This window comes from Taudactylus pleione, unplaced genomic scaffold (assembly GCF_031769625.1).
Source record: "Taudactylus pleione unplaced genomic scaffold, aTauple2 ptg000720l, whole genome shotgun sequence".
Lineage (NCBI taxonomy): Eukaryota > Metazoa > Chordata > Amphibia > Anura > Myobatrachidae > Taudactylus > Taudactylus pleione.
This window is the reverse complement of record NW_028285122.1, coordinates 1989110-2008411: the sequence shown is the minus strand read 5'-3', so window position 1 is coordinate 2008411 and position 19302 is coordinate 1989110. Positions and strand designations below refer to the sequence as shown.

General features: G+C 43.8%; 1 protein-coding gene across 1 annotated transcript in view; it reads right to left on the bottom strand.

Annotated features, from left to right (window-relative positions):
• The window catches only part of LOC148477396 (uncharacterized), a 35140-nt gene extending 20844 nt beyond the window's left edge, over positions 1-14296 (bottom strand). Inside the window, exons 1-2 of the mRNA XM_088456820.1 lie at positions 14261-14296; positions 7461-7821 (exon numbers count right to left, since the gene is read on the bottom strand). Coding sequence (XP_088312946.1) covers positions 7461-7821; positions 14261-14293 — 394 coding nt within the window. The 5' untranslated portion in view covers positions 14294-14296. The remainder of the gene's footprint in view (positions 1-7460; positions 7822-14260) is intronic.
• Between the last annotated feature and the right edge of the window lie 5006 nt (positions 14297-19302).

The window sequence follows — 19302 nt, the reverse complement described above, 5'->3', positions numbered from 1 at the left end:
TGTTGTGCTGTGCTGCTGTTGTTAATAGGGGCTGTGTCCACTACTTCAAAGTCCATAGGGGCTGGCTGGACTGTGTTGTGCAGTCAGTTCTCCATAGGGGCTGTGTCCACTCCAAAGTCCTGTGCAGTGTCCCAGTCCTAAAGGGGTGCTGTAGTGTTGTCCAGGGGGTGCTCTGTCCATCAGGGGTGCTCCCCCCAAGTGCTAAAAAAATAATATATTTTCTGTGTTTGTGAATTGTGTGCGCAGTAGCCGCACGTGCATCAACAAAGTAGTGCCAAGCGTGCGCCTGTGTCATAAGTAAAGGGCCGGCTGGCTTGACCGTTAAGGGTGCTGTAACCCCCGAAAGTACACTCCAGTCCAAACCAAAAAAAAAATTATTTTCTGTGTTTGTGAATTGTGTGCGCAGTAGCCGCACGTGCATCAACAAAGTAGTGCCAAGCGTGCGCCTGTGTCATAAGTAAAGGGCCGGCTGGCTTGACCGTTAAGGGTGCTGTAACCCCCGAAAGTACACTCCAGTCCAAACCAAAAAAAAAATTATTTTCTGTGTTTGTGAATTGTGTGCGCAGTAGCCGCACGTGCATCAACAAAGTAGTGCCAAGCGTGCGCCTGTGTCATAAGTAAAGGGCCGGCTGGCTTGACCGTTAAGGGTGCTGTAACCCCCGAAAGTACACTCCAGTCCAAACCTAAAAAAAAATTATTTTCTGTGTTTGTGAATTGTGTGCGCAGTAGCCGCACGTGCATCAACAAAGTAGTGCCAAGCGTGCGCCTGTGTCATAAGTAAAGGGCCGGCTGGCTTGACCGTTAAAGGGTGCTGTAACCCCCGAAAGTACACTCCAGTCCAAACCAAAAAAAAATTATTTTCTGTGTTTGTGAATTGTGTGCGCAGTAGCCGCACGTGCATCAACAAAGTAGTGCCAAGCGTGCGCCTGTGTCATAAGTAAAGGGCCGGCTGGCTTGACCGTTAAGGGTGCTGTAACCCCCGAAAGTACACTCCAGTCCAAACCTAAAAAAAAATTATTTTCTGTGTTTGTGAATTGTGTGCGCAGTAGCCGCACGTGCATCAACAAAGTAGTGCCAAGAGTGCACCTGTGTCATAAGTAAAGGGCCGGCTGGCTTGACCGTTAAAGGGTGCTGTAACCCCCGAAAGTACACTCCAGTCCAAACCAAAAAAAAATTATTTTCTGTGTTTGTGAATTGTGTGCGCAGTAGCCGCACTTGCATCAACAAAGTAGTGCCAAGCGTGCGCCTGTGTCATAAGTAAAGGGCCGGCTGGCTTGACCGTTAAAGGGTGCTGTAACCCCTGAAAGTACACTCCAGTCCAAACCAAAAAAAAATTATTTTCTGTGTTTGTGAATTGTGTGCGCAGTAGCCGCACGTGCATCAACAAAGTAGTGTCAAGCGTTCGCCTGTGTCATAAGTAAAGGGCCGGCTGGCTTGACCGTTAAGGGTGCTGTAACCCCCGAAAGTACACTCCAGTCCAAACCAAAAAAAAAATTATTTTCTGTGTTTGTGAATTGTGTGCGCAGTAGCCGCACGTGCATCAACAAAGTAGTGCCAAGCGTGCGCCTGTGTCATAAGTAAAGGGCCGGCTGGCTTGACCGTTAAGGGTGCTGTAACCCCCGAAAGTACACTCCAGTCCAAACCAAAAAAAAAATTATTTTCTGTGTTTGTGAATTGTGTGCGCAGTAGCAGCACGTGCATCAACAAAGTAGTGCCAAGCGTGCGCCTGTGTCATAAGTAAAGGGCCGGCTGGCTTGACCGTTAAGGGTGCTGTAACCCCCGAAAGTACACTCCAGTCCAAACCTAAAAAAAAATTATTTTCTGTGTTTGTGAATTGTGTGCGCAGTAGCCGCACGTGCATCAACAAAGTAGTGCCAAGCGTGCGCCTGTGTCATAAGTAAAGGGCCGGCTGGCTTGACCGTTAAAGGGTGCTGTAACCCCCGAAAGTACACTCCAGTCCAAACCAAAAAAAAATTATTTTCTGTGTTTGTGAATTGTGTGCGCAGTAGCCGCACGTGCATCAACAAAGTAGTGCCAAGCGTGCGCCTGTGTCATAAGTAAAGGGCCGGCTGGCTTGACCGTTAAGGGTGCTGTAACCCCCGAAAGTACACTCCAGTCCAAACCTAAAAAAAAATTATTTTCTGTGTTTGTGAATTGTGTGCGCAGTAGCCGCACGTGCATCAACAAAGTAGTGCCAAGAGTGCCCCTGTGTCATAAGTAAAGGGCCGGCTGGCTTGACCGTTAAAGGGTGCTGTAACCCCCGAAAGTACACTCCAGTCCAAACCAAAAAAAAATTATTTTCTGTGTTTGTGAATTGTGTGCGCAGTAGCCGCACGTGCATCAACAAAGTAGTGCCAAGCGTGCGCCTGTGTCATAAGTAAAGGGCCGGCTGGCTTGACCGTTAAAGGGTGCTGTAACCCCTGAAAGTACACTCCAGTCCAAACCAAAAAAAAATTATTTTCTGTGTTTGTGAATTGTGTGCGCAGTAGCCGCACGTGCATCAACAAAGTAGTGTCAAGCGTTCGCCTGTGTCATAAGTAAAGGGCCGGCTGGCTTGACCGTTAAGGGTGCTGTAACCCCCGAAAGTACACTCCAGTCCAAACCAAAAAAAAAATTATTTTCTGTGTTTGTGAATTGTGTGCGCAGTAGCCGCACGTGCATCAACAAAGTAGTGCCAAGCGTGCGCCTGTGTCATAAGTAAAGGGCCGGCTGGCTTGACCGTTAAAGGGTGCTGTAACCCACAAAGTACACTCCAGTCCGAACCAAAAAAAAATTTATTTTCTGTGTTTAGCCGCACGTATATATCAAATCGATATAACATAAATGGAGGACCAAACTTTCTCCGATAAAAATAAAATAGAGAAAGATCAAGAACCACTTCCTCCTAGTGCTGAAGCTGCTGCCACTAGTCATGACATAGACGATAACATGCCATCAACGTCGTCTGCCAAGGCCGATGCCCAATGTCATAGTAGAGGGCACATACAATCCCAAATGGCAAAGTTCAGGAAAATGACCTTGAAAAAGACATTTAAATCAGCTGAAGAGAAACGTAAACTTGCCAATATGCCATTTACGACACGGAGTGGCAAGGAACGGCTAAGGTCGATCCCTAGTATGTTCATGACTAGTGGTTCAGCTTCACATGACGATGGAAGCACTCCTCCCACTAAAAAAATCAAAAGAGTTAAGCTGGCAAAAGCACAGCGAAGAACTGTGCTTTCTAAGAAGATATCACAAATCCCCAAAGAGAGTCCAAGTGTGGTGGTGGTTGCGATGCCTGACCTTCCCAGCACTGGACGGGAAGAGGTGGCTCTTTCCACCATTTGCACGCCCCCTGCAAGTGCTGAAAGGAGCACCCACAGTCCACTTGCTGATATGCAAATTGAAGATGTCACTGTTGAAGTACAACAGGATGAGGATACTGGTGTAGCTGGCGCTGAGGAGGAAGTTGGTGAGGAGGATTCTGATGGTGATGTGGTTTGTTTAAATCAGGCTCCGGGGGAGACAGTTGTTGTCCGTGGGATGAAAAAGCCCATCACGGTCATGCCTGGGCAGAAGACCAAACATTCCACCTCTTTGGTCTGGCAATATTTCTATCCAAATCCGGACAACAACTGTCTTGCCATATGTACCATATGTAAAGGTGAAATAAGTAGGGGTAGGGACGTCAACCACCTAGGAACATCCTCCCTTATACGGCACCTGCAGCGCGTTCATAAAAAGTTACTGTCAAGTTCAGAAACTTTGGCTCAGACCGTAAGCAGTCCAGGGACACCTAAATCCCGTTGTCCTGTTGTATCCAAGTGCCTGCAAACCACACCGTCAACTCCCTCCTCGTCAATTTCCTCCTTAGTCAGGATCGGAAGTAGTCCTGCAGGCCATATCACTGGCATGACTGACTCTCCTATCCGGGATTCCTCCGGAGGATCCTGCATTGCTACGCCTACTGCTGCCGCTGCTGCTGTTGCTGCTGCTGCTGGGAGTCGTTCATCATCCCAGAGAGGAAGTAGGAACACCACTACTTTTACTAAACAATTGACCCTCCAACAGTCCTTAGCGAGGAGGATGAAGTACGACAGCAGTCATCCTGAAGCAAAACGTATAACTGAGGCCTTGACTGCTATGTTGGTGTTAGACGTGCGTCCGGTATCCGCCATTAGTGCAGTGGGATTTAGACAATTGATGGAGGTAGTGTGTCCCCGGTTCCAAATCCCGTCTAGATTCCACTTCACTAGGCAGGCGATACCGAGACTGTACAGAAACGTCAGAAAAAGTGTCCTCAGTGTCCTGAAAAATGCCGTTGTACACAATGTCCACTTAACCACGGACATGTGGACAAGTGGAACAGGGCAGACTAAGGACTATATGACTGTGACAGCCCACTGGGTAGATGTATCACCTTACGCAGCAACAGCAGCAGCGTCACCAGTAGCAGCATCTCAGAAACGCCAGCTCGTTACAAGGCAGGCTACGCTGTGTATCACCGGTTTCAGTAAGAGGCACACCGCCGACAACCTCTTAGAGAAACTGAGGGAAATCATCGCCCAGTGGCTTACCCCACTTAGACTCTCCTGGGGATTTGTGATATCTGACAACGCCACCAATATTGTGCGGGCATTACATCTGGGCAAATTCCAGCACGTCCCATGTTTTGCTCACACAATAAACTTGGTGGTGCAGAATTTTCTGAAAAGCGACAGGGGCGTGCAGGAGACGCTTTGGGTGGCCCGAAAAATTTCTGGCCACTTTCGCCATTCAGCGACTGCGTGCCGAAGACTGGAGCGCCAGCAAACACTCTTGAACCTGCCCCGCCATCACCTGAAGCAAGAGGTTGTGACGCGGTGGAACTCAACCCTCTATATGCTTCAGAGGATGGAGGAGCAGCAAAAGGCCATACAAGCCTATACATCCACCTATGACATAGGCAAAGGAGGGGGTATGCACCTGACTCAAGCGCAGTGGAGAATGATTTCCGTGTTGTGCAAGGTTCTTCAGCCCTTCGAACTTGCCACACGTGAAGTCAGTTCAGACACTGCCAGCTTGAGTCAGGTCATTCCCCTCATCAGGCTTTTGCAGAAGCAGCTGGAGAAAGTGAAGGAGGAGCTAAGACGGAGCGATTCCGCTCGGCATGTGGGACTTGTGGATGAAGCCCTTCATTCGCTTTGCCAGGATTCCAGGGTGGTCAATCTGTTGAAATCAGACCACTACATTTTGGCCACCGTGCTCGATCCTAGGTTTAAAGCCTATGTGGTGTCTCTCTTTCCGGCCGACACAAGCCTGCAGAGGTGCAAAGACCTGCTGGTGAACACACTGTCAGCTGAAGCGGAACGTGACACGTCAACGGCTCCTTCTTCATTTTCTCCCGCAACTGGGGCTGCCAGGAAAAAACTTAGGTATCCTAAGCAACCCGCTGGCGGTGATGCAGGGCAGGCAGGACCAAGTTTGGACATCTGGTCCGGACTGAAGGACCTGGCAACAATTTCTGACATGTCTACTGTCACTGCATATGATACTGTCACCATTGACAGAATGGTGGAGGATTACATCGGTGACAGCATCCAAGTAGGCATGTCAGACAGTCCATACCTGTACTGGCAGGAAAAAGAGGCAATTTGGAGGCCCCTGTACAAACTGGCTCTATTTTACCTGAGTTGCCCCCCCTCCAGTGTGTACTCCGAAAGAGTGTTTAGTGCAGCCGGGAACCTTGTCAGCGAAAGGCGTAGGAGGTTGCTTCCACAGAATGTGGAGAAGATGATGTTCATCAAAATGAATTATCAGCTCTTCCAGGGAGACCAGCCTCCAGAAGGTACAGAGGGACCTGTGGTGGTGGATTCAAGTGGGGACGAGTTAATACTTTGTGAGGATGAGGATGTACACACTGAAGAGGGTGAGGAATCGGTGGATGAGGAGGATGAGGATGACATCTTGCCTCCGTAGAGCCAGTTTGTGCAGGGACACATTAATTGCCAGCTTGTTTTGTGGGGGCCCAAACGAACCAATCATTTCAGCCACAGTTGTGTGGCAGACCCTGGCGCTGAAATGATTGATTTGTTAAAGTGTGCATGTCCTGTTTATACAACATAAGGGTGGGTGGGAGGGCCCAAGGACAATTCCATCTTGCACCTCTTTTTTTCTTTGCATTATGTACAGTTTGGGGCCTAGTTTTTCTAACTGCCATCCTGCCTGCCACTGCAGTGTCACTCCTAGATGGGTCACGTGTTTGTGCCGCCCACTCGTGTCGCTTAGCATAGTCATCCAGCTACCTCGGTGCAACCTTTTGGACATAAAAACACTATTGTGAGGTGTGAGGTGTTCAGAATAGACTGGAAATGAGTGGAAATTAAGGTTATTGAGGTTAATAATAGCATAGGAGCAGAAAAACCTACAAATTCTGTGATTTTAGCTGTTTTTATGCTTTTTTTCAAAAAAATACAGATCCAAAACACAAAACCCAGAACCCAAAACACGGAAGGGTGGTTTTGGCAAAACCAATCCAGATCCAAAACACGAAGAAAGATCCAGATCCAAAACCAAAACACAAAACACGAAAAGTGGCCGGTGCACACCCCTAATATATATATATATATACATATAAATATAACTGTATAGAACTATCTGTCTGTCTGTCTGTCTCCCACTGCTTATAAACCCTTCCCACTTCATGTGCTGTGAATTGCTGCTTACATTGTAACTTGCTATAGCTGTTACACTGTGAGAATACAGTGGATGGATTAGAGCATAGAGTATCGGGTAAATTTACTAAGGATCGTGATGGTCTGAGATCACATTCAGGGGTGTGTTTGGCAATATTGGGTGTGAAATCATGATTCTCTCTGTAAAACATGGGTGAAAACACAAATAGAAATAAATATCAGCCAATTCCCCCATATTTCCTCAGTCAGGACTGCTTTAGGAGCCAGGTGCTGGTTCATTGAAATATGGGGAGCCCCATGCCATTTTCCCCCCTATTTCCTGAACTAGGACTGGGTCACAAAGCCCAAAGCTAGTAATGCTTGGGAGGTGGGACTCCATGCTATTTGTTTTTTACCATAAATGTTTACACTATATACATGTACTAGCCTACATGGATCTCACTGATATGTGCAGGCTGCATGTTTGGGAGTGTTTGGCTATGGTCAGACACAGGGAACATGAGCAGGAAACACAATCTCACACACCATCGAAAAATCGATTCAACAAAAACATGATTCTTGGTAAATTTGGTAGTTTCGGCTGACAAATCTCTCCGTGTGCCTGCGATTCGGAGCATGTAATTCAGGCAAACTCAAGCAAAACACGATTCTTAGTAAATGTACCCCTCAGTGTCTTTGGTTGGATCCACTTAATGAATAGCTATAAATAATGTGACTTATCAATTGGAGATGACTCGATAAACAGCAAATGCATAACACAACCTGTCCTACCTCATGTGTGTGATGTGCCTCAGTCTCTCTTACCCAGTATCCTGTGCAGATAGTCCAGCTCCTGAGTATACAGACAGTCCGTCACATCTGTGATATTCACTCTCCCTCTCTTCTTGGAGTGATACAGGATGGCGACATCGCACCTCTGCACCTCCGCGCAGAACTCCCGTTGACCATTGTTAGTTATGATGAATGGCCGCACTTCTCCGACCACCCTACGCGATGATGTGAGAAAGTCTTGGAGAAAACCGTAACTACTCGCTCCTTCCCGGGAAAGTATCCCAACAACTTTAGTTTTTCTTATTTGTATTCTAAGAAGTTTGTATGGAAGAGATGAACAATTCCTGATAAGTGTGTTCCAGATGCGAAGAATCAATGTCAGACACATTCTGTTCTGAAAAGGAAACAGAAATTTAATTACAATAATTTCTTGATTTTTTTTCTTTCTTTTTTTCCCCAAAAAATAAAAAAATAAAAACAGAGGGGTTGGGTCTATAACGACAGGCTTTGCTGAGAATTGCGCAGTTGTGCTCCCATCCCACCATCGTACTAGGAGTCCCTCAATATTTGGGATGTACAGTATATCCTGCATGCATAGATATATTTAATTGCATTACCCCCATTCAGTGATCCCCCTCCACTAGAATCCTGGAGGAAGCAGCCAGGAAGTAGGTGTCACACTTGTTTGACTGTGGCCCTGTTCCATTCCATGCCAAGCTGTGATTTGTGGCATTATAAAGCAGGGGTGTGGCTATGATAATGTGATGCAATGCAAATGGTGTCATTAAAACCCCAGACCACCCACTATAGTCGGGAAGTGGGGGATGCAGGAGACCGGCCTGGTCAACTTGCCATCCCAGGTTTGATGCCTGAAGATCAGGTGGGAAGAGACTGTCTGTAGTCCAGGTGTGACATGTTTTCACCTTAGGAGATTTATATTCATCCTTTGTTGTCCAATGTTCCAAGAGAGAGTACTGTATCTCACCAAGTCATACAAGTCACCGGAGAAAAGATTTCACCACCGTAAGGTACGGGATGGCTGTTCTGCCAAGCCAACCTGATCCTGATCACCAGCACTAGTGTTATAACTGCTCCTGATGGGCTGACTGGGTTGGATACGGGATCGACCCAGGTCACGGCACAGTGTGCACAGTCTGACCCAGGTTATCTGACCCAGGTTATGCCTAAATTTAGCTGATTGGCGGGTGTGGAGCAGTCGCCAACCACTTTTTATGACCTCACAAGTTAATCAGGGCAGACCTGGGTTTCATGTGAATGGGGCTTACCTGGGAATAACTCAGGTCAAAGGTGCAGAGTAAATGGGTAAAACAAAATTTGTGCAGTGGCGCGTAGAACCTCACACAGTACATCATTAACTTTATAAGAATCATTTATGAAAAAATAATGAAAAAATCTAATTGCTCTCGGGAGTATATAAAAATATTAATCTCACATATTAAACACACGCAGCTCCAGAGTGACTAATATATGACAATTCTTAATTCTAAAGTACAAGCATAAGAATACACAATTGTAATATTGTTTCTCCAATGTAAATGTAGCACACAGGGGGCCTGATTCAGAGCCGGACGCTCTGAAAGAGCGCTCGCTCTGAATCAGGGCGTTTTTGTTTTATTTTTGTGCGGCCTCCTGGCCGCTCGCATAGCTGTGGGTGACCACCCATAGCTATTGTAAGCGGCCAGGTTGATGGTCGCGATGGTCAAGACCTTGTGGTAGGGGCTTGTGGCCGCAAGCCCCTGAGAGCTTCCGGCTCTAATAGAGCCAGAAGCTCTCCCACTGACATCACTCATGATGTCAGTGGGGCCACCCTCAAATGGCAGGGGTTCGCAAGGGAATGCCTCCGTTTGGCCAGCCACCCCCCCTGCCCGCCTCCCAAATTGGGCGAGCCGTCAATCACCATCGACAGCTCGCCCCCTTTGGTGCAAGACCCGTAGCAACGGAGCTAGCCGGATCTTGTGCTTGCGAAAATCGGAGCCGGCTCAGGCGTGCAAATGCGCTGTGGCCAAACATCGACCCGCATAGCGCTCGCGAGTGGGTCTGAATCAGACCCTGTGTCTATAAATCCACACAATATAATAATATTCTCCAATACTAGGTAAAGGTAAGAGTTTGATTTAGATGTATGCCTGCTTCTTGAGATAGCCGTCTAGGTACGGAGAAACACGTTAAAGGTTACAGGTGCTCACCTCCATCCGTAGCAATGCTTAGTACTGAAGCTACCTCCTGCTCTGAATTGTCCGGCTGTTGGAGACTCACTGGTGATCACTATTGGCTGCACGCAGACTCTCACTCTGGATGGCCGGTGTGGCCTAACTCACTGAGGATACTACCTGTGCCAATTGGCTGGATTACCGTAAGAGATCATGGAACTATGGGGCTTGATTCACTACGGAACAGAATTCTGCTTATACACACGCACTGCAGGCGTTTATATCAGCGGTGATATTTAAATGTTTGCATTCACATTGCGAACGCAGCCTGACATAAGGACGCCCACTACCCCTTCCTCACATCTGTATACTGGGGGAACAGAGCGAAACAATCAGTAACATCGGACCCATATGCACACTTGCACAAGCCCTGACCTTACTCAGAAATTGTTAGTATCCACGCACGCTATTAGCGCTATTGCTGCTTTTGGCCACGCAGTGGCTAATTTATGCACGCCCCTGGAAACTTGTTGCAATACAGACACGCCTGCGTTCACCCGACCACCCCCCGTCACCGCCCACAAACGGCACTTCTTGTCAATCACTCTGCGTAGCCTCTGCATCACAATTTTGTTTGCAGTTGCTAGTTCACGCACGTACACTGCGATACATACACATGCGCAGAATGCAACAATCGGCCGATCGTGTGCGGATTTGTAACTGCAAACCAAGATGAGTCAGGCCCTTTGTTTTCCCACCCTACATGGCGTATACAGCCCAGTGTCATCTTCATAGTGACAGAGTCACATTATCGGAGCTCCCTCTTGTCACTGGCTGTGGCTGGAATCAGAGGAAGAGTTATAAGTAGTGAGTATTATTGAGGAGATGTCTTTCTGTAACCTACTGTACTGTACTTACCTTATTACACACATACAGTATATGACCTGACTTTCCCCACAGAGATCCCTATAATTGGACTACTGACAAATTTATTTTTTTATTTGCCAGTATCAAGTTTTTCTTTTACTGGTTCATAAGGAGGATTTTGGTGTGAAAGGGTATCGCACTGCACCGTGACCCGCGTCACACCATGGTCCAACCCTGGTCACTACCCGGGAGGAAATGCTCGACCTCGGTTTTTTTTTAGGACGTGACCTGGGTGGGTTATTTTTATAGTCTGAAAAGGATATTACTTGCTGGTATTTACCATTTTCTTAGATTTGTTTCTTTAGAATACAATTAATGACTGATAATTCTGCAAATTATCAACAGCCTCATGTGGCGATGATGACATGATACAGGGCGCAGAGAGGCTACATAACTCCCCCCTGACCTTTGGATTTTCTGATCTGCCCAAAATTGTCAAAAAAGTGTTTTGTTTATAATGAAAGACAGCGAAATAAAAGCCAATGTGTGTTTACCACCACCAATAAATATTTATAATTCATTCTTTATTAATTAAGTTGTGTTTGAAAATATTCCTGGTGTATTTTGAACAAACACATACCCTAAAGGTGGGTACATACCTAAGGGATATATCTGCAGATAATGGTCCTTCATACACACTGAACGACCATAATCTGCATGCTGCGGTGGGTCGTGGGGAGGTGTCAGGGGCGTGTCCCGGTGGGCGGGGGGCATGTCCCGCCCCTCCCCGTGGCTGAAGCTGTGTGTCCATCGGCTGTGCAGCGCAGCCAATGCGATATGTCGGTGAACAACGCCATTCACAGACATATCGCTGGTACACACTGGCCGACGGGCAGCGGATATGTTGGCCGACCAATTGATTGGCCTATATATCTGTCAGTGTGTACCCAGCATAAGATTCACTGTAGTTTATTGTTTTTTAAAAAATAACTGTTTGTGAGACTGTGTCTGTGTTTTTATGAGTGTGTGTGTGCCAGTGTGTGTGCTTATTATATGTGTGTGTTTATATGTGTGTGTGTGTCTGTGTGTGTGTTTATGTGTGTGTGTCTGTGTGTTTATATGTGTGTGTTTATATGTGTGTGTGTGTGTCTGTGTGTGTTTATATGTGTGTGTGTGTGTTTATATGTGTGTGTGTCTGTGTGTGTGTTTATGTGTGTGTGTGTGTTTATATGTGTGTGTGTCTGTGTGTGTGTGTGTGTGTGTGTGTGTGTGTGTGTGTGTGTGTGTGTGTGTGTGTTTATGTGTGTGTGTGTGTTTATATGTGTGTGTGTCTGTGTGTGTGTTTATCTGTGTGTGTGTCTGTGTGTGTCTGTGTGTGTGTTTATATGTGTGTGTGTCCGCGTGTGTGTTTATATGTGTGTGTGTGTGTGAGATAAAGAGAGGTTGAGAGAGACAGGGAGATGGAATAGATACAGTAGGTTGAGAAGGAGAGAGAGAGAGAGAGAGAGAGAGAGAGAGAGAGAGAGATAAGTTGGAGAGAAAGAGAGAAACTGAGAGAGAGTGAGAGACAGAGAAAGACTTACAGCACAGTAAACTGACTTTGCATATGAGTTCTCTGTCTCTCTGTCTCTCTCTCTCTCTCTTTCTCCGTCCCTCTCTCTCTCTCTTCCTCCTTCTCTCTCTCTCTCTCCCTCCCTCTCTCTCCTTCTCTCTCTCTCTCTCTCTCTCCCTCCTTCTCTCTCTCTCCCTCCCTCTCTCTCTCCTTCTCTCTCTCTCTCTCTCTCTCTCTCTCTCTCCCTCCTTCTCTCTCTCTCTCTTCCTCCTTCTCTCTCTCTCTCTCCCTCCCTCTCTCTCCTTCTCTCTCTCTCTCTCTCTCTCTATCTCTCTCCCTCCTTCTCTCTCTCTCTCTCTCTCTCTCTCTCTCTCCCTCCTTATCTCTCTCTCTCTCTCTCCTTGTGAAGTCAGTCACTTCTCACCTCTCTCAGGTATCAAGTACTTATGATTGGCTGGCAGAGACGGGAGCCCCATTTCCTATGGCTCATAGGGCCATATTCAATTAGGCTGTGAAAAAGTCATTTTCGCATGTTTCAATTATCCCCTTATTCAATTTCAAAGACTTTTCGCCGGTGCACCTCTGGGAAATGTCATTTAAAAGTTAACTGTGTCAAAAAAAGTAAAAAAATAGGGACACCCCAAAAAATTTTATTTAATTCTGGAGTAAAAAAAATTAAAAAAATGGGGAACACATTTTTAAATAACAAAATTAATTCAGGGGGGTTCCCAAGTATGCGGCAGGTGTTTAAAAGAATGTGGGTGGTAGCAGCAGGTGCATTTTTGCAGAATTTTAAAAATGCCCTTTAGGGACTTAAAAATATGCTTACCCCCATTTTCATGTACCCCAAATTTGATAGGAATAGTTATTTAAAAAACTCACCTCTTCCCAATACATAATCCTTCAGTCTGAAGTGTATATGTAACTGGTGCAGGCTGTGGCTCTTACTGACACAGACTGATGGACAGACTGCGCCAGGGTCCTTATTTGCCGCAGTTTACATTCACGCCCCAATTCTATGGGAATATGGAAACGGGAGATGAGAGAATGTCTCCTGAATCACATGCAGATCCTCCTGTCACAGGGGGTTTATAGCGTCACAATGATGCTCTTCTATAACGTTATACACAGCAGCCAGTATTAGTCCAATTAGCAGAAATTCATTACAGTCATTGGTTCGGGTGACGGTTTCCATCCTCTATAATAAGACCATACGGTAGACAGATTACTTAGCTCCACATTGTTTGGTTGTTCTGCTTATCGGAGACAGAATGAATTTGATTGCGAAACCCAAAATACAGAACGGGTACAGTACCAATAAGATCTAAGGAAACATGATAAAAGGTGATTACTGCTGATAACTGGAGATAATGGCAGTGTGTGTGTGTGTGTGTGTGTGTGTGTGTGTGTGTGTGTGTGTGTGTGTGTGTGTGTGCGTGGTGTGTGTGTGCGAGAGAGTGTTTATGTGTGAGTCCGAGAGTATGTATGTGTGTGTGTCAGTGTGTGAGTGTGTATGTTAGGGGATCGTGTGTGTGAGCGAGATAGTGTGTATGTGTGATTGTGTGTGTGTGTGTTAGTGTGTGTGTGAGCGAGAGAGTGTATATGTGTGAGTCCGAGAGTATGTATGTGTGTCAGTGTGTGAGTGTGTGTGTTAGGGGATCGTGTGCGTGAGCGAGATAGTGTGTATGTGTGTTAGTGTGTGTGTGAGCGAGAGAGTGTGTATGTGTGATTGTGTGTGTGTCAGTGTGTGAGTGTGTGTGTAAGGGGATCGTGTGTGTGAGCGAGAGAGTGTGTATGTGTGATTGAGTGTATGTGTGATTGTGTTAGTGTGTGTGTGAGCGAGAGAGTGTGTATGTGTGATTGTATGTGTGTGTGTGTATGTGTGTGTGTTAGTGTGTGTGTGAGCGAGAGAGTGTGTATGTGTGATTGTATGTGTGTGTGTGTGTGTGTGTGTGTGTGTGTGTGTGTGTGTGTGTTAGTGTGTGTGTGAGCGAGAGAGTGTGTATGTGTGATTGTATATGTGTGTAAGAGCCTGTAAGGAATAATGTATAAATATGTAGGAAGGACAAAGTGGAGGGAATAGTCCTAATGATATATTTACAGAATATGGAGTTAATTTACTTCTAGTTTAAGCACAATTTACTGTACCTACTTTTTCTACACATCCGCAGTGTAATCCCCCCACCCCCATCTAATACTATATGGTCCATGCTGTGGTTACTGCTCGTGTTGTGGGGTCTTACCAGTCCGTTAATAAGAGACATGATGACAATCATTCTGCAACCTGTGAGAAATGGAGAGAAGAATAAACATCCCCATTATGACATGAATACCAGTCCGTACATGGAATATCAATTAATACAGTACATGTAGAGATTATAGATATACATAGATATACAGTATTGGGGCATATTGCACATTATGTTCTTTTGAGGTTAGGTTATAATTCTGCCTACACAGGTCAATGCAATATTAATTACACTCAGGAAACCAGATCGGGGCTGGTGTAGTTTCATTAACATGTACAGTACATCTTTTATGAACCTGTGAGCAGGAAAGCAATTACCTGTGCAGTCCAGGCACTCCTGGGAGAGGAGATTGGCAAGCAAAAGGCATTTGTCTACATCTGCATATACTGTAGATTACTTGAGAATGGTCTTTTGGCACTAAAACAGCGAGGGGTATTCAAACAGCAGTCTGGTCAAAAGGTGTGAATTAGCATAAGCAGGGATCAAAGACCTCACCATATTTTATTTGGTTTTTATATAAATTTGATATTTCTGTAACAGCTAGGGAGTACATTTACTAATGTGAGAGTTATTAGATGTGGATATGTTGCCCATAGCAACCAATCAGATTCTTGCTATTATCTTCTAGAAGGTGCTAGTTAAATGTTAAGTAGAATCTGATTTGTTGCTTTGGGCAACATCTCCACTTCTAAAGACTCTGACTTTAGTAAAACCCCTTTTACACCAGAGCTAAAACCCGGGTTATTGCAGGATAAACCTGGGTAGCTTCTTGATGTAAAAGGGGACAGGCTTGGATTACCGGGTCGAATTACCTGGCAATCCAACCCAGGTATCTTGGAAGGTTTAACATGGGAATGCAGTGTAAACGTTGTGATCCGGGTCACGATAACCTGAATCGTGCCGCATGGCTTCCGATTGCCCGGCTAAAGTGGTGCTTGGAGATAACGTCATCGACAAGCATCCACTTCAATGTCGGAAGAGCCGGGTCACTGCAGACCTGTCTCCGGTGTGAACGGTGCCAACTCGGGAATATCCTGGGTCGTGCCAGTGAAATTCCAGGTCTGATCCGGATTGGAACCCTGTTCCAACCTCTGGGTCAGACCCAGAATTTAGGTATAAAAGCGGTATTCATTTACCCCTAGGCGTTCCCAAAATCATAGAAAATAACCTAAAGTCTGTTGCTGGACTGGTGTGATTCGGGCGCATCAAGAAGGTATGGTTTGGGAGAATTAGAAATCAAACCAATCACACCCCCCCAAGCAGTAATATTTGCTTTTATTGTAAAGCTGAAATAATAGAGATTAATGTGAACATACCAAATTTCATGTGACAATTACTCATGGGAAACAATGTACAGTTATTTGTACTTACTGTAGGTATAAAGTTATGTGGGCGGCCCTGGTATGGACCCCAGGGTTAATTAACAAGCCAGCCAGTCATCAGGAACTTGTTCATGGCATCACATAGTGTGAGAAAAGCTGATAAAAGTTATGGGAGCAATTTGCACAGTGTCAGACTTGGGGGATGAATTCTAAGTTGAAGCCGGGATCTGCATTTCCTGCAGATAACCCTCAGGCCAGACTCAGTGGAGTTTAAATTCTGTGGAAGTTTTGGTTGTTTGTGTATGTAATCTAAGATCCTTTTTAGTTACATAATTTCTGTAACTAAACATTCCTTTGTAAATAAAATGTTCCTTTTTTAAGTCTATTCTCAAATATGCTCCAGATCCCTGTCTTTGAGGAAGCAATAGATCATTAAGGATATGCCATATAGTATCTATTACACTGCACAACAATGAAAATGTTTCCGATGTGAAGTTACTTCTAATTGATGTCAGCATGCAAAGAATAAATATGACATTTAAAACTCTCAATTAGCTCTGAGTTCCGAGATATAGCCCATTTATGACGATGTAGGGGTATTCCTAGTGACGTTGGCAGAATGGAGAGAATCTTACCAGCAATCTGCGTTCTGCACAGAGGGGGCGGGGTCTAATGACCCAATTAAATGAATCAATTATTTGTCCCCTCCCCTATTCAATTATATGCAATTCACGGGATTACCCACACAAGATACCTGTGGTGCACTGAGTGACAGCATAGGGAGCGATTCCACCAAGACATTTCAGCAATGGAACAAAGATATCAGGGCAGGTGACAATGACAAGAGACGCCCCAGAAGAGGAGTACAAGCGACAAGCAAAGAGAAAGCACCCCCATGTATAGGCCTCTATATTACATAGTACTTTCTTATGCTGTATGTTTGTTTCCTATGCTGTATTTTTGTTATCTATGCTGTATGTTTGTTTCCTATGCTGTATGTCTGTTTCCTATGCTGTATGTTTGTTTCCTATGCTGTATGTATGTTTCCTATGCTGTATGTATGTTTGTTTTGTATGCTGTATGTCTGTTTCCTATGCTGTATGTTCGTTTATTATGCTGTATGTTTGTTTCCTATGCTGTATGTTTGTTTCCTATGCTGTATGTTTGTTTCCTATGCTGTATGTCTGTTTCCTATGCTGTATGTTTGTTTCCTATGCTGTATGTTTGTTTTGTATGCTGTATGTCTGTTTCCTATGCTGCATGTTTGTTTCCTATGCTGTATGTTTGTTTCCTATGCTGTATGTTTGTTTCCTATGCTGTATGTTTGTTTCCTATGCTGTATGTCTGTTTCCTCTGCTGTATGTATGTTTCCTATGCTGTATGTTTGTTTCCTATGCTGTATGTTTGTTTTGTATGCTGTATGTTTGTTTCGTATGCTGTATGTTTCTTTCCTATGCTGTATGTTTGTTTCCTTTGCAGTATGTTTGTTTCATGTGCTGTATGTTTATTTCGTATGCTGTATGTTTATTTCGTATGCTGTATGTTTCTTTCCTATGCCGTATGTTTGTTTCCTATGCTGTATGTGTGTTTCCTATGCTGTATGTTTGTTTCCTATGTTGTATGTTTATTTCCTATGCTGTATGGCTGTTTCATATGCTGTATGTTTCTTTCCTATGCTGTATGTTTGTTTCCTATGCTGTATGTTTGTTTCCTATGCTGTATGTCTCATTCCTATGCTGTATGTTTGTTTCCTATGCTGTATGTTTCTTTCCTATGCTGTATGTTTGTTTCATGTGCTGTATGTTCATTTCGTATGCTGTATGTTTCTTTCCTATGCTGTATGTTTCTTTCCTATGCTGTATGTTTGTTTCCTATGCTGTATGTGTGTTTCCTATGCTGTATGTTTGTGTCCTATGCTGTATGGTTGTATCCTATGCTGAATGTTTGTTTTGTATGCTGTATGTTTGTTTCGTATGCTGTATGTTTGTTTCATATGCTGTATGTTTGTTTCGTATGCTGTATGATTGTTTCGTATTCTGTATGTTTGTTTCCTATGCTGTATGTTTGTTTTGTATGCTGTATGTTTGTTTCCTATGCTGTATTTTTGCTTCGTATGCTGTATGTTTGTTTCGTTTTGAACAAAATATCAGATTATTTTAAAATAGCTTTTCACTATGACTATATTACCAATGTACATACAGTATAGTGCAAGTAGTGTAGCTCAAAATATAGAGCTAGCAAAAAGATTCTGAAATCATTTTAGTTTTTCTTGGGCTCAAATTAGTAATGTATGACTGTTAGTAATGTATGACTATTAGTAATGTATGACTATTAGTAATGTATGACTGTTAGTACTGTATGACTATTAGTAATGTATGACTGTTAGTAATGTATGACTGTTAGTAATGTATGACTATTAGTAAAGTATGACTATTAGTAATGTATGACTGTTAGTAATGTATGACTGTTAGTAATGTATGACTATTAGGAATGTATGACTGTTAGTAATATATGAGTGTTAGTAATGTATGACTGTTAGTAATGTATGACTGTTAGTTATGTACGACTATTAGTGATGTATGACTATTAGTAATGTATGACTGTTAGTAATGTATGACTATTAGTAATGTATGACTATTAGTACTGTATGACTATTAGTAATGTATGACTGTTAGTAATGTATGACTATTAGTAAAGTATGACTATTAGTAATGTATGACTGTTAGTAATGTATGACTGTTAGTAATGTATGACTATTAGTAAAGTATGACTATTAGTAATGTATGACTGTTAGTAATGTATGACTGTTAGTAATGTATGACTATTAGTAATGTATGACTGTTAGTAATATATGAGTGTTAGTAATGTATGACTGTTAGTAATGTATGACTGTTAGTTATGTACGACTATTAGTGATGTACGACTGTTAGTAATGTATGACTGTTAGTAATGTATGACTATTAGTAATGTATGACTGTTAGTAATATATGAGTGTTAGTAATGTATGACTGTTAGTAATGTATGACTGTTAGTAATATATGAGTGTTAGTAATGTATGACTACTAGTAATGTATGACTGTTAGTAATATATGAGTGTTAGTAATGTATGACTATTAGTAATGTATGACTATTAGTAATGTATGACTGTTAGTAATGTATGACTGTTAGTAATGTACGACTATTAGTGATGTACGACTGTTAGTACTGTATGACTATTAGTAATGTATGACTGTTAGTAATGTATGACTGTTAGTACTGTACGACTATTAGTGATGTACGACTGTTAGTTATGTATGACTGTTAGTAATGTATGACTATTAGTAATGTATGACTGTTAGTAATGTACAACTGTTAGTAATGTACGACTATTAGTGATGTACGACTGTTAGTACTGTATGACTATTAGTAATGTATGACTGTTAGTAATGTATGACTATTAGTAATGTATGACTGTTAGTAATGTATGACTATTAGTAATGTATGACTATTAGTAAAGTATGACTATTAGCAATGTATGACTATTAGTAATGTATGACTATTAGTGACGCTGACACTTCCGGCATTGTAAATCAGGGGGGGTGCTACTACAACGTGATTCAGGGCGAATTGCGTCATTGAACCCACTTCGATAGACCGCTCACTATCACTCTAAAGTGGATGGCTGCCAGGAGGGAATATCATCCAGTGGCCCCCGAACCCTGAGACTTGCCATCC